The following is a 12,843-nucleotide window of genomic DNA, read 5'->3' on the forward strand; positions in this document are numbered from 1 at the left end:
AATTGGTGGTCTTTTGCAATATTTTTTTAAAAGAGGTGGGTTTTACAAATTTCCTTCTTTTAATAATAATCAATTAGTAACTTAATAATTTCAATCGCAAAGGTTATAATCACAAATTCACAATGATTGATACTAATATGTAAAAACAATGGGTAAAATAACCAAACTTGACTCATAATTAACGTTAAGGCCAAAGTTTTAATTGAAGATTTAATAAAGCACGCCTCTTAAAATCAAATTTGGATTGTTACATATTAACAGCATTGTTATTAAGCCCAACCTTATCTAAGAATCTAAGATACTTAATACACTGAATTCTGGTGATTGATAATACTGATATACAGGGACAATAGTCACAAAACTCGCAATATGTCCACACTTCCAATAATATTTGTTTGGGTTGGGGGATTATAAAAATTTGAGAAAAACAAGCATCGTCACAAACTCACAACAATAAAATTTAAAAATGTCTTTCCCAGGTTAAATGTACCAATACAAGTACAAGAATAGCTATATACTTAATTAGTATGGATACAAGAACAATCACAGAAATTAAATGTACATAAGAATCCGAATTTCCAAGGTTGGTGCTACCAGGGATTAAAAAACAGAAACTCTGAATACAGTCTGCTTAGTATTACGTTGCACATCAAGCAATCTTCATTCTTCCTTCTGTAGATACCCATGTTGAAATAATTACCTTGAGAAGTCACTGCTGCTCTTTTGTGCCTGCGCCAGTCTTGCTGCAGCAACGAAGCAACCAAATAAAAAGGACAGGATCTATCCTGCAGAGTCTGCAATAACATTATTCTGAGCTGAAGTAGAAAATAATTGGTCTGTGATGCAAAATTTACATAAAAGCAATCTTATGAGAATAATTGGATATACATACCATCAAGCACTTTTCTCAGGATTGTAACTTGATATCAGCTCCTCCAATTCATCAACCACCACCTTGTAGCAGAAGTAATATTGATCCTAAAAAAAAGACATAAAAATCAAAAAATGTATTAAGTTTATAGACATAGGACATTACTTCACATCCTAACAATTAACATACACTTCAGCATTAGAAGAAATGCAGAGATTATTATCCTATTATAGTAAAACCAGTTTCTTTCCTAAGAGATACTTGTTCACAAAGTCAACAGTAACGAAAAAAAAAAAAAAAAAGTGGCAGAGCCACTATTTGGAAATCCAATGGTAGTGCTCCCACTTCTTCCAACTTCAAGGTTGGGTTGTATTACTGGGTTCTCATTGACCGTAACATCCAGATTCCTATTTTGGGGAAGGGTTTCCCTGTGGTTGGAGTCCCTTTTAAGCTCATAGGGGATGTTCCTCCCGAAATAGCTAACTAGAAATTACCATATCCCCTTCTGTTGTGCCCACACCTACCCCTTCTAGAGAGAGAGAGAGAGAGAGAGTACCAGTGTTTGAACCATTCCAACTCGCTGAGATCTAAAAATCTCAACAGTATTGGCCAAATCTAAGGCAGACATGTCTCCAGCAAGAATCCTTTGGAGTGTGTCATGAATGGTGCAGTATGTTCCTGTGCGACCAATTCCAGCACTGAGCAAAGAAAATAGGATGTGTGAGGATCAATGGTCAATGATTAACTTAGAGAGCAGAAACTAGGAACTGAGCACGAAGTATACCTGCAATGTACCACTAAAGGCCCTAAACCAGGTGGCAGATGATACGTTCTTTTAAAAATCTCTCTAACAGCTACTGAGTCCTTGGGAACACCATGATCAGGCCATTCAGGATACTGAATATGCAAAACAGACAATGGTGCCTCTTCCGACTGCAATAACCACATGAGCACAACAGTAAGTTACTGGTCACTGTATCATCAATGTCTCATCAAGTACATCAAGTTACAGAGAACAAGCTCACACTAAAAAGCATTCAGCTTAGTTACCAGACTGCCAGTATAACTGTCAAGGAACAAATCTGATGAGGTGATAATTGTACTTGGTCTTTAATCCACAAATTTTCATAAACAAATTCAAGAAGCAAATAGAAGTAGACTTTTCCAATACATTCTCAGTTTATTTACAAATAGTATTACCTAATAGCACTTTGATGCAAAGCAAAATGATCCAATATTCATCATTCATGATTATTCAGCATTCCTTGCTCTGTTTCTATTTATCCATACTCCATAGTCCATACTCCCACCAAGAGTATGAAACAATTTCTCCTCAATTATTGCAAACAAGAAACTTGTATTAGCTATGAAATGGCTAGTGCTTCTGCTTCATGAAGATGAATAAAATAGTTTAGTGAGTGTTTGGCTTATCATTAGCCTTCTTATTTGTAGTTTAATCATCTGCTTTCTAATTTGAGAACTATTTACAAAGTTTGGGTAGTCAGGGCTAGAGCTATGATTTTATTATGCTCTTTTCTCTTATTACTCATCACAAAGCTCTTTCAGTTAATTCAAAAGGATGGTTCAGGTTGGATCGTCTTTAAAAACTCCACTGGATTTCTCTCCTAATCCAAAGATCAATTAAAAAAATAGATAAGGCCATAGCCTAGCATATTTGTTCTTTAAAATTATTCTAGTTCCTCCTAGTTCAATTTTCAAGACAATAATTCAACAATGAACAACAATTTTGGACACTTAGAATGATCTTACCTCTGCCTTGGTCACTTCCAAATGTCGCAAAATTAAAGAGCTCCCAGTTATCTTGATCCATTTTGTGACAATTGATATGTTACCAAATTCCCGAGGACCATCCTCTGCTTGAAAATAATCACCACACTTCAACGTCTGCATATAAAATCCAAAAATGTAGATACACACTATTAGAGCAGAGTTCGGAACGGAAAATCGTGGAGAGCAATTAAGATATCCACACTCCCAAACTAGTACAAGAAGGAATAAATCACTGCGTGCATTTTACAAAAATATAGGCCATCACATATATGGAAGAATAACGTTGAAAAAAAAAAGATATTGAGAATATATAATCCAGAACCAATAACTTCCCAGAATACAGCATTAAGCTACAAAAGCTGTGTGTGGCAGGCCTAAAATACTCATAAACACACTGCATATAATAAAACATATACTCAAATGAAATACAAGCAGCTTAAACTAACCAACTTTGATTTTTCTCTCTCCTCACACATTATATACTTCAAACACAGGCACTTAAAATTATCTCTGTTACTGATGTTTTAGAGATGTGCTTCCTTTCTAATCCATATAAATTTTATACGAAACAATCCATATAAGCTTATATTTAGTTATTTAAAATCAGATTTAACTGAACATTTGCCATATTGTTTAAGATAGGTAACTTTCATACAAGCTTTAATTCACCATGACATCAAGTTTGTCATTGATTTAACATCAAAGTTATCTCCTTATTAAGTATTTGCCTCCTTGGATACTATATATAGATAATTTTATGGGCATAGGAGTGCAACCTCAACAGTGTTTTCATTTTCACACAAACCACACATTCAGATGGAATTGCAACATGTGTATCACTAAACAAACAACAGTCAAGTGTATTTTACTTTAATTCGTTTTTGCTCTGCTTATTAATGAAGACTGAAGACATGGATGAGTTGAAGAAGCAAATAGCATATGATTAGAGAAAAGTTTGGAAAGTCACAAGTGACTTTCCTTGTATGGTCTCACAACTCACATAAGATGGTGTACGGCACAGTGAAGTACCTTGTAATTGTCAACCAGCCGTGTTAGCATCACAATCGCAGGGCAGCGATTCTGCAACACCATTTCCCAAAAATCTTCAAATGTATGTGACAATGGACCTTGTGTGGCTATAAACTGAGCAGCATCTTCTGCTGGTGTCTACATTTGATATGAATTCAGATGTCAAACAGAGAATTTAAACTATTATGACACCATTCATCTATGAATGACTGTCCCAAACACAAAATATTTGCAAAAATTTAGCAATTTCGAAAGCCAATTTACAACATAAAATGCACCTATTCATGCAAATAAAGTGTTTGAATTGCTCTAAAAAAAATTTCAAAAAAAATGAAATAAAAAGATAACACTTCCATGAGTATTATATTACTCGTACGAAATATAAATGGTCAAATATTATATTCAGTGATTCATTCAATAATCAGAACACAACAATCAAGTCTGGATGGAAGGAGTGAGTAATAAAACAAATTAGTAACAACTACTCCAGGGTTACATAATTCAGTGGTGGAGAGCACATACTAACTTTTATAAAGCTCGCATTAATGTAACCCTTGGCTGATGGTCTATAGTCCTTACATGAGGTCAAAACTACTCTGCTGCTGTCAACTGAAGACAAGGACAAAAACAAGCTAGTCAATCACATTATTCATTCATAACAACATTCAAACTGATTTAAAGAGTCAGTGAAAGTATGAAACAACTAGACACCTTCAAAGAAAAAGATTGATTGGATTAGAAATTACATGGTATAACATCAGTGTAGCGGTTTTTGCTCAAATTTACAGGGTCAAGGGCCACCCTACAGAGTTTTGTCATGTCAGATGATCTGATTCTTTTGTCCTGCACCCAAGAAAAGCTTAAGATCTCAGAATAGGAACTGCATCAAACTGAACAGAATTTGATAAACAAAATTTGGCGGACAAACAATATACAGCATAACATAATTCGCAAAAATAAATATTACTCTCTTATTCCATTTCTAGTTGGATGAAAAAAGTGCCCTCTGAGTGGGCAAAGAAGTTTCATCTTCTGGCTACAATCATTTGACCAACTCCATAATAAATAAATTATACAAGTAAAAAGAGATTTTTATTTATTTATTTATTAATAAGAAACGAGAAATACAACTAGAGGAAATGAGGTCCCACCAAGTGCCACAACAGAACAAAATAGAAATGAACCACTCAAGCAACATAATATTCAAATTCTAGTATTTCACCCTTGTATAAATGTGCAACATGGATTTTATAATATCCGTTCACAGAAAAACTATGGAGTAAAATTCACATACCCTTAAGGTTGCATACCATCGAACCATTCACAATGGGAACAAATTTGCCTATCATGACAACTTGTTCATTTGTCAAATTGAATACCTTTATCTAACAAATGAGTGATTTTATCCATTAGTGAAAGTAATATGCCATTGCTTTAAGGTTGCATACCATTCATATTGGGAACAATTTGTCTATTATTCTGACTTGATCTTGGCTAATGCCCAAACTCAACTTTGATACATGAACAAGGACAGACTCGTCTTTATCAAACAATGGTGCCTTCTAAGTCCAACATAACATTTGTAATATTGCATCTTCAAGACATCAAAAAGCTGAAGCTTTACAAAAAGCACACCATCATTTAAGGCATCATGTTCTCTTAAAATAAACAAAACCACAATTACAGGAAGAAGAATTTCTAGCAACATGCTGGTCCAGTGCTCCCCTTTTACCACATCATCATCTGTGACAAACTGACAATCATGTTATTCCCTCAACAGGCACAGCATTAGGTGGAGAACCATCACTCAGAAGTCAGAACGGAACCTTACTTGTATAGCTGTATCTATGACACTAACACAAACATTCCTGTCCACGCTTGGACAACCTGGCTCAGTTTTTGAAAAAGCGCGCCTAAGCGCTGAGGCACAAGGCATTAGGGGTCATGCGCTTTTTTATGGTCTAGGAGAGGCGATTGTGAAGAGGCACAGCTTGAGGCGCACAAAGATTTTTTTTTTTTCAAATTTTTTTATACTGTTTATCATATGCGCCTCACTTCAATGAGGCACACTTAGGCACAAGGAACTCCAAAAAGCCTAGGTGTGCCTTGAGCCCTTTTTATGCATTGACCTGGCTGACTATCTAACTGGATATTCTGATATGAGACATTCATGGATCAAAGAAGTGCCTTCTTTGACTAAGATATGAGTAGTCCATTCTAATATAGTAAATATTAAATACTCCCTTCTTCCCTATTTTTTTCCCTATTTGACTTTTCACGGTCACCAAGACATCTCTTAAATCGTATATATCTCTAGTTCTATACACGTAAGTACGTAACATTTAAATACTTGATATTAATAAAATGTACAATGAGACAAATTCAACAAGATCCTACATAACTATATTATCTCCTATAGATTAACTCTCTTATTAAGCAACGAAAATTAGTTTAATAAGGTAGAGCTTGGTTGAGCTAATAGCTTATCAACAGAAACATGTATGACCGTTACAATTGAGAAAGAAGTACTCTGTAACATAATATCCAGAAAGGAGTTCCTCTTGGAATGGGAGAAACATGGCCACTGAGAAAAGTTGATGTTACTTGGCAGCTTCACAAAGGCCACTGCACACTTTATTAACAACTTCTAGAGCAAATGTCCTCCAAAAAAAAAAACAGTTAAATCCTTGAAGCAAACATATTTCCTGCTCCAAAAAAATATTTACAAATTCAAACACTACACCCCTCTCATCAACCCATTCTCTCCACCAATTCCCATGCCCCCATTCACAAAAGGCAGAAACTGCTCACTCAGTTGGCAGCATGGTTTCATACTTTCTAATACTTAGTTCTCCAAGCAACACTCATACTATCAAAATATGCCGCCACTTATTTCAAGAATTCGTACTACATAAAGCTTCTCAGTTTGATTAAAATTCCATGATCGTTCCCACTAATTTTACATTAGATAACAGAAAAGGAAGTAGGGAATCCTCAATTGCTAACAACAGTATAGGTCAAATCAGAAAATACAAACCTGAGAAAGCCCCTGGAGCTTGAAGTCAGTGAAAATTAGAGATACCACTAAGACAATTTTATCCCATAAGCACTTGCTAACTCGCAATCCCAAAAATCAATTCAATCCTTTTCAACCACAATGTCCACTAAAGAGCATATCATGCCCTATGCCACAACATGTATATATGTAACAGCTCTATCCCAACCAATACAGATCGAAATACAGAACTTGCAGGTGTACCTAACAGAAATCGACCTAACTCACCCTGCTCTCAAAGTCTCAAGGAGCTTATACCAAAAGAACCTAGCATTCATAGTGTAGATTATATTCTCAAAGAAGATAAGAAGTATATGTAGTCCCCTATTTGGCACATAATCAATGGTGTTAATACCTAACTCCATAAAGTGTTGCAACGAAAAGACACTAAAGAAGCAAAATTACTGTAGATGTTACCATGACACCCCACAAATAAGGGTATATTTGGTAAAATTAGGAGCATTTTTTCTTTTAACAATGTACTTTATGCCGATCATCAACTAATTATGTCTAGGTTTTAAGCATCTGAATTGGGCAACATTATCAAAATTAAAATCAATTAACTCCTTTTTCCTTCTAATTATATATCCAAAATATCTTCTAATCATACAACAATAACCTACAAGTACATACAACCCAACATTCAACATTGAACTAAAATCAACAGTACATCAAATATCTCCCTAAATTAATTAAAACTGCAACATTTAGGCTGATCCCACCAAATAAATCACAACCCACTTCATAAAAATCAATTATTTTTCTGGGAAATGAGTAAAATTAATGAATAAGAAGTACCTGAAGAGAATCGAACTCGCGTTGAATGAGTTGGGTATTGTCCAATTTTTGTTTGAAGAGGTCAAGAGCACGAGAACAGTTATGAAACTGGTCAGAAGAGAGAGAAAATGCAGGGGAATGTTCTGAAAAATCGACAGATTGAGGAGGAAGAGGAGATGGTGCAGAAGAAGAATGAAGAGAAAGTGAAGCAGGTTTTGGAGAAGAAGCAGACATTTTGGGTTTTTTCCGGAAGCAAATCCGGGATGAAACAGAGTTCCCCGTTGTTGAGAAAATGAAAAAAGATCAAACTTGTAGGTTTTTTTTTTTTTTTTTTTTTTTTTTTTTTTTTTTTTTTTTTGTGGGAACTCTGAAAATTTTAGACAGTGTGAGCTGTTGTTCCTGTAAAATTGTGATTTGGAAGAGATATTTTCGAAAGAGATAGATTATCTACTTATTTATGCGGGTCAATTTGATTTCGCACTCTTTTCTTTTTGTTTGATTTTTGTGTTGGTGGATTTGGTGTTATGGTGGGAGATTATTGTATGGGTGTTGTGGGGTGTGTTTGGTGTGTGCTTTTTGAATCATTTTTTGTGTAAAGAAATATGGTTAACATAGTTGGCTAATTAATAACGAGTACTAGAAGTACTAGTTAAGCTAAGCTAACATCATGGTAATGACCTTTTGAGCTTTTTTCAATGAGTTAATAACGGGATGTGTGATCAACTGATCATCATAGGATGTATGGATTAATTAGAGGCAAAAATGGTTTCAACCGCTTAGATGGTCTCAAAAGATCTCATGCAGTCTATGAAATTTACTTCAATTGTTGGATGTCTAACTTGAAGACTAAATCATTCGAGTCCAAAAATATTCTCCGAAAACTAAACTGGAGACTAGCTATATTTACAATATTGGCATATAGTCAGAGATTTTCAGAATTTAATATCAATAACTTAAGTAAAAGTGGGGATGCATTCGAAAGTACTAACAAGGTTTTTGTTGGAACCTTATACACCCAATATACGATTATCCGATAAAAAAAAGGCTCGCGATGACCTTGAGTCAATAGTGAGAGATGTGCTATAACTGGCGAAATTGGTTTCGACCACTTAAATGGTCTCCCATGGTTTCGCGAAATCGCGAGGTCCATAAGAAGCACCATGATTCATATCTTACATACTTTATGGGTCTAAAAAAGTCAAAAAATCTTTACAATCGACAGTTCTAATACACAATTTTGAATTAATTTCACCAAATTTTTTGAAAGTTGAAGTGAATGTCTTGTGGCCATAAAAGTGTTAGTAATAAACCTACCAATTAGTTTTTAAAGTCTAGAGAATGAGTTTGGGATAGGAATGTTAAATTACAAGTGATACACTGACAGTATATATCAATTTGCGATATACTTTGTAGTATATTGATTATCAAGGCAATATTGATGTAAAAGTGAAGACAATTTTTTACGGCTAATATATCTCGAAATATTAATCGTGAAGGAAATCGAGCAGCAGATTATGTTGCCCTTCTTGGCTACTCTACTCCAACTCATCAAAATATTGGCCCCCTTAATTATTTTTATTTTTATACTTTGAGACAGATTAGGGTATGATCTTGTGAGAAAACATTCATAATTTTACAAATGTATTTTACCTTTCCAAAAAAAAAAAAGGTGTAAAAGTGTCTAGAGTGACCTAACTAATTTGGGGGTGTGTTTGGTCCAAAAAATCACAGCCCCCAAACCTTAAACTCCTCAATCCTCAACCAAGCAGCCAAACAGGCAAAACCCTCCTTAAACCCCAAACTACCATTTCCTATTCTTCACTTCCCCCAAACCCTGAAAACTCTGCAAATTTAACCACAAAAATGCTAATAAAATCCAAAGTTCAACGCTTTATATTTATATCTCACCACCCAAATCCCTCCAATTTTCAATGTATAAGAACTTTTCTTGATAACATTGAGATAAATTTTGTTCCAGATCGTGGGTTAGACCATGCTGTTGAGAAAGAAAAAGACCTAAAATATGTGGTTAATCTCAAGAACTTGCTTAAATCAGAGCCTTCAAAGTCTCTTCCTCTGTCCTCCATTGTTGACCATACAGAGAAGCTCAGTATCCCATGTCGAACAATTGATTTTATTCGTAAGTACCCTAATTTTTTTGAAGAATATTTTCCTGCTAATATTGGGGTCCACCCACATGTTAGATTAACCCCAGAAAGTTTGAATCTTGATGCTGAAGAACAGTTGATGTATGATAGTGATACATTTAGGAAAGATGCTGCTGATAGGTTGTTGAAACTTTTGATGTTGTGTAGAATTAATGAATTTCCTTTGAAATTGATTGATAGGTTTAAATGGGATTTAGGTCTTCCTGATAATTATGTTGATACATTAGTTCCTGAATTCCCTGATTATTTTAAAGTGAAAAGGATTAATCAGACCCGGCCTAAAAGGGTTGAGGGTTTGCTGGAATTGGTGTGTTGGAGTAATGAATTGGCGGTTTCGGCTATTGAAAAGATGGCTAAGAAGGGGGACCCCAAATATGAAAAAGGGATGCCAATCGCTTTTCCTTTGCAGTTTTCTAATGGGTTTGAGATGGATAAGAGTCTGAAGAGGTGGTTGGATGAGTGGCAAAAGTTGCCTTATGTATCACCTTATGAGAATGCAACTCATCTTCAGCCTAATACTGATATGTCTGATAAGTGGGTGGTTGCGGTTTTGCACGAATTGCTCCATATTCTTGTTACTAAGAAGACAGAGAGAGATAACATGCTTTGTCTTGGAGAGTTTTTAGGTATAAAGCCAAGGCTTAAGCGTGCATTGGCTCATCATCCAGGCATATTTTACCGTTCAAGTAAAATTGGGACTCATACTGTGGTTTTAAGGGACGGGTTTAAGAGAGGTTTGTTGATTGACAAGCATCCATTGATAGATATGAGAAATAAATATATACATCTGATGCACAAGGTGAAGGAAGGGAAGAAGTCAAAAAGTGTGGCTAGTCCTAATGCTGGTAAGCAACAAGCAGTGAAGGAAGGGGAAGCAGAAAATGAGGAAGAGAATGAGAAAGAGACTGAAGAGGATATGCAATTATCTGGTTCTGATGTGGATGAAAGCAGTGATGGTGAGGAGGACAAAGAGAGAGAAGTGGAGGAGCAAGTTGAAAGCTCAATAGATAAGGTTAATAAGGGAAGGAGAAAACCTGGAGAGGGTAGGGGGAAGCCTGGGAGAAATGCTTTGGAGGAGGAAAGTGATAGTGATGATGATGAGAAGCAAACTGAGAGCGCAGAGGATGGGCGCAATAATGGAAGAAGCGGATCTGGTAAGGTAAATGAAGGCAAGGGAAAACCTGGAGAGGGTAGGGGGAAGCGTTGGAGAAATGTTTCGTGGGATGAAAGTGGTGATGCTAGAGAGGAAAATCAAGTTAGGAGCTCAAGAGGCGGGCGCAGTAATGGAAGAAGAGGATCTGGTAGGGCAAATGAGGGCAGGAGAGATTCTGATGAAGGTAGGGGGAAGCCTTGGAAAAAAGCTTCCCGCAATGAAAGTGGTGGTGATGATGAGGAGGAGCAAGTTGAGAGCTCAAGGGGTGGGCACAATAATGGTAGAAGAGGATCTGGCGTGGTAAATGAGGGCAGGAGAAAACCTGGAGAGGGTGGGAAGAGGCCATGGATTAATGCTTTACGGAATGAAAGTGGTGGTGGTGGTGGTTATGAGAAGCGAGCTGAGAGCTCAAGGGGTGGGCGCAGTAATGGAAAAAGAGGATTTGGTGAGGGGAGGCCATGGAGTAAAGCTTCACGGGGTGAAAGTGGTAATGGTGGTGGATATAATGAGGAGCGAGTTGACAGCTCAAGGGGTGGGCGCAGTAATGTTAGAAGAGGTTCTGGTGGGGGGAGGCCATGGAGTAATGCTTCAAGGGGTGAAAGTGGTAGCAGTGGCAGCTATAATAAGGAGCGAGGTGAGAGCTCAAGGGGTGGCCGCGGTAATGGAAGAAGAGGATCTGGTGGGGGGAGGCCTGGGAGAAACTCTTCTCGTGAAAGGTTGGCCTAAAATAATCCACCAGAACTTGAAAAATAGGTCATACTCATTAGTCATTGCAGAAAGAATGCGTTAAGCTGATAGCAAGTCCAATATCAAGATCATCGAGAAAGCACTCTTACTGTCACTGTATCACACATAGCTTTGTAAATGATTCAGTGTCTAATGTGGAAGTCTTGAATAACGGTATTTTATTCCTTTTTTGGTTATTAACCAGCCAGTTTTGTGACTTGGTTGTTCCATATCATTCCACCTTCAAAATTTATATCCTTGAAATGTTTATTATTGTTTACATTGCGGTGTTGATGTTATTTAAATCTATACGCAATATAATCACAAGTGTATGAACAGTCTTGCTCCTTGTGAAAAACTACAGTATCCTAAATTTCTGTTGCGTTATGGGGGTTATTAATCTCTGAAGATTAATAATGTCAGAGTGCCTATAGAATGGTACTTACTATTTAGTTTAGCTGGACTTAAAACATATGTGGTCTATGATACACCAATAAACCATCAATCCATCATATTGCTGATTTATTTTACCATCCATTTTTTCCAAATAATATAGATTGCTATTAAAGCGGTGATAACATTGTTAATTATATTTGCTGATGGGTGATGAAGTTGTCAAGCCACTAAGTGCGCTAGAATGCCACCTTTTGCATTGTAGTGGTGCTCTTTCTAATTGCCCAGACCATGCTGTTCACAGATAAATTCCATTCATGCATGATTATTGGGAGAAGCTTTCCGCGAAGTCCATTACTGTTATTGAGTGGCTCCATAAAGTGTAATGTGTGCACTGTGCAGGCATCCCAGGTGTTATTACTGTGGTTCTTTGTTATCTGCATATGGTCTCTATTTTTATAGGTACTCAGCTGCTCATGGTATGGACTTTTAGTTCCTCACTGATGTTATTATTTCATGGCATGGAGCCAATTCAAGTAAATTTATTGGTGGGTCAGTTGGCGTGCATCTAGTCAGAATTGCCATATTTAGTGAGACTCAGACACATTGGGTTTTGCATAATGGAATCAATTAAATGTGTGTGCAAATTAGCTGAGCTGACTTGGGAACCTGAACACATGTTCTGATGATGTTCATGCTCTTTGTCCCTTCAAGGTTCAAGTCTGTTTCCTTGCTTTTACTGATCCATTATTGAGAAATTAAGTTTATGATCTTTGTATAATTATAATTACTATTGTTTGACAGATATCTAAGACAAGATTAGTATTATTGGTCTGTTCGAGAAAGATACTGGAGAATCTAACTTCACTATCAATTGTGA

The 12,843-nt window shown here is 36.3% G+C and overlaps 2 protein-coding genes across 4 annotated transcripts; one reads left to right on the plus strand and one right to left on the minus strand.

Annotated features, from left to right (window-relative positions):
* Nucleotides 1-454: 454 nt before the first annotated feature.
* On the minus strand, nucleotides 455-7,958 carry LOC145585887 (protein-tyrosine-phosphatase PTP1-like). 3 transcript variants are annotated; one of them, XM_081642598.1, is made up of 9 exons: nucleotides 7,545-7,958; nucleotides 4,438-4,534; nucleotides 4,218-4,300; nucleotides 3,692-3,829; nucleotides 2,642-2,776; nucleotides 1,656-1,804; nucleotides 1,428-1,569; nucleotides 893-978; nucleotides 455-743 (listed from the first exon to the last, which is right to left on the minus strand). In XM_081642598.1, exons 1-8 carry the CDS (start codon nucleotides 7,755-7,757, stop codon nucleotides 895-897), a joined length of 1,041 nt encoding a protein of 346 aa, XP_081498724.1. In that variant the 5' UTR covers nucleotides 7,758-7,958; the 3' UTR covers nucleotides 455-743; nucleotides 893-894. The 3 variants fall into 3 exon arrangements, with proteins under 3 accessions (XP_081498724.1, XP_081498723.1, XP_081498722.1); XM_081642597.1 differs by having other exon boundaries at nucleotides 455-794; XM_081642596.1 differs by having other exon boundaries at nucleotides 455-785; nucleotides 7,545-7,957.
* Nucleotides 7,959-9,269: 1,311 nt separating this feature from the next.
* On the plus strand, nucleotides 9,270-11,890 carry LOC145585889 (uncharacterized). The gene has a single exon (XM_081642599.1). It carries the CDS (start codon nucleotides 9,387-9,389, stop codon nucleotides 11,568-11,570), a length of 2,184 nt encoding a protein of 727 aa, XP_081498725.1. The 5' UTR covers nucleotides 9,270-9,386; the 3' UTR covers nucleotides 11,571-11,890.
* Nucleotides 11,891-12,843: the final 953 nt, after the last annotated feature.

This window comes from Chenopodium album, chromosome 16 (assembly GCF_948465745.1).
Source record: "Chenopodium album chromosome 16, dcCheAlbu1.1, whole genome shotgun sequence".
In the NCBI taxonomy this organism is placed as follows: domain Eukaryota; kingdom Viridiplantae; phylum Streptophyta; class Magnoliopsida; order Caryophyllales; family Amaranthaceae; genus Chenopodium; species Chenopodium album.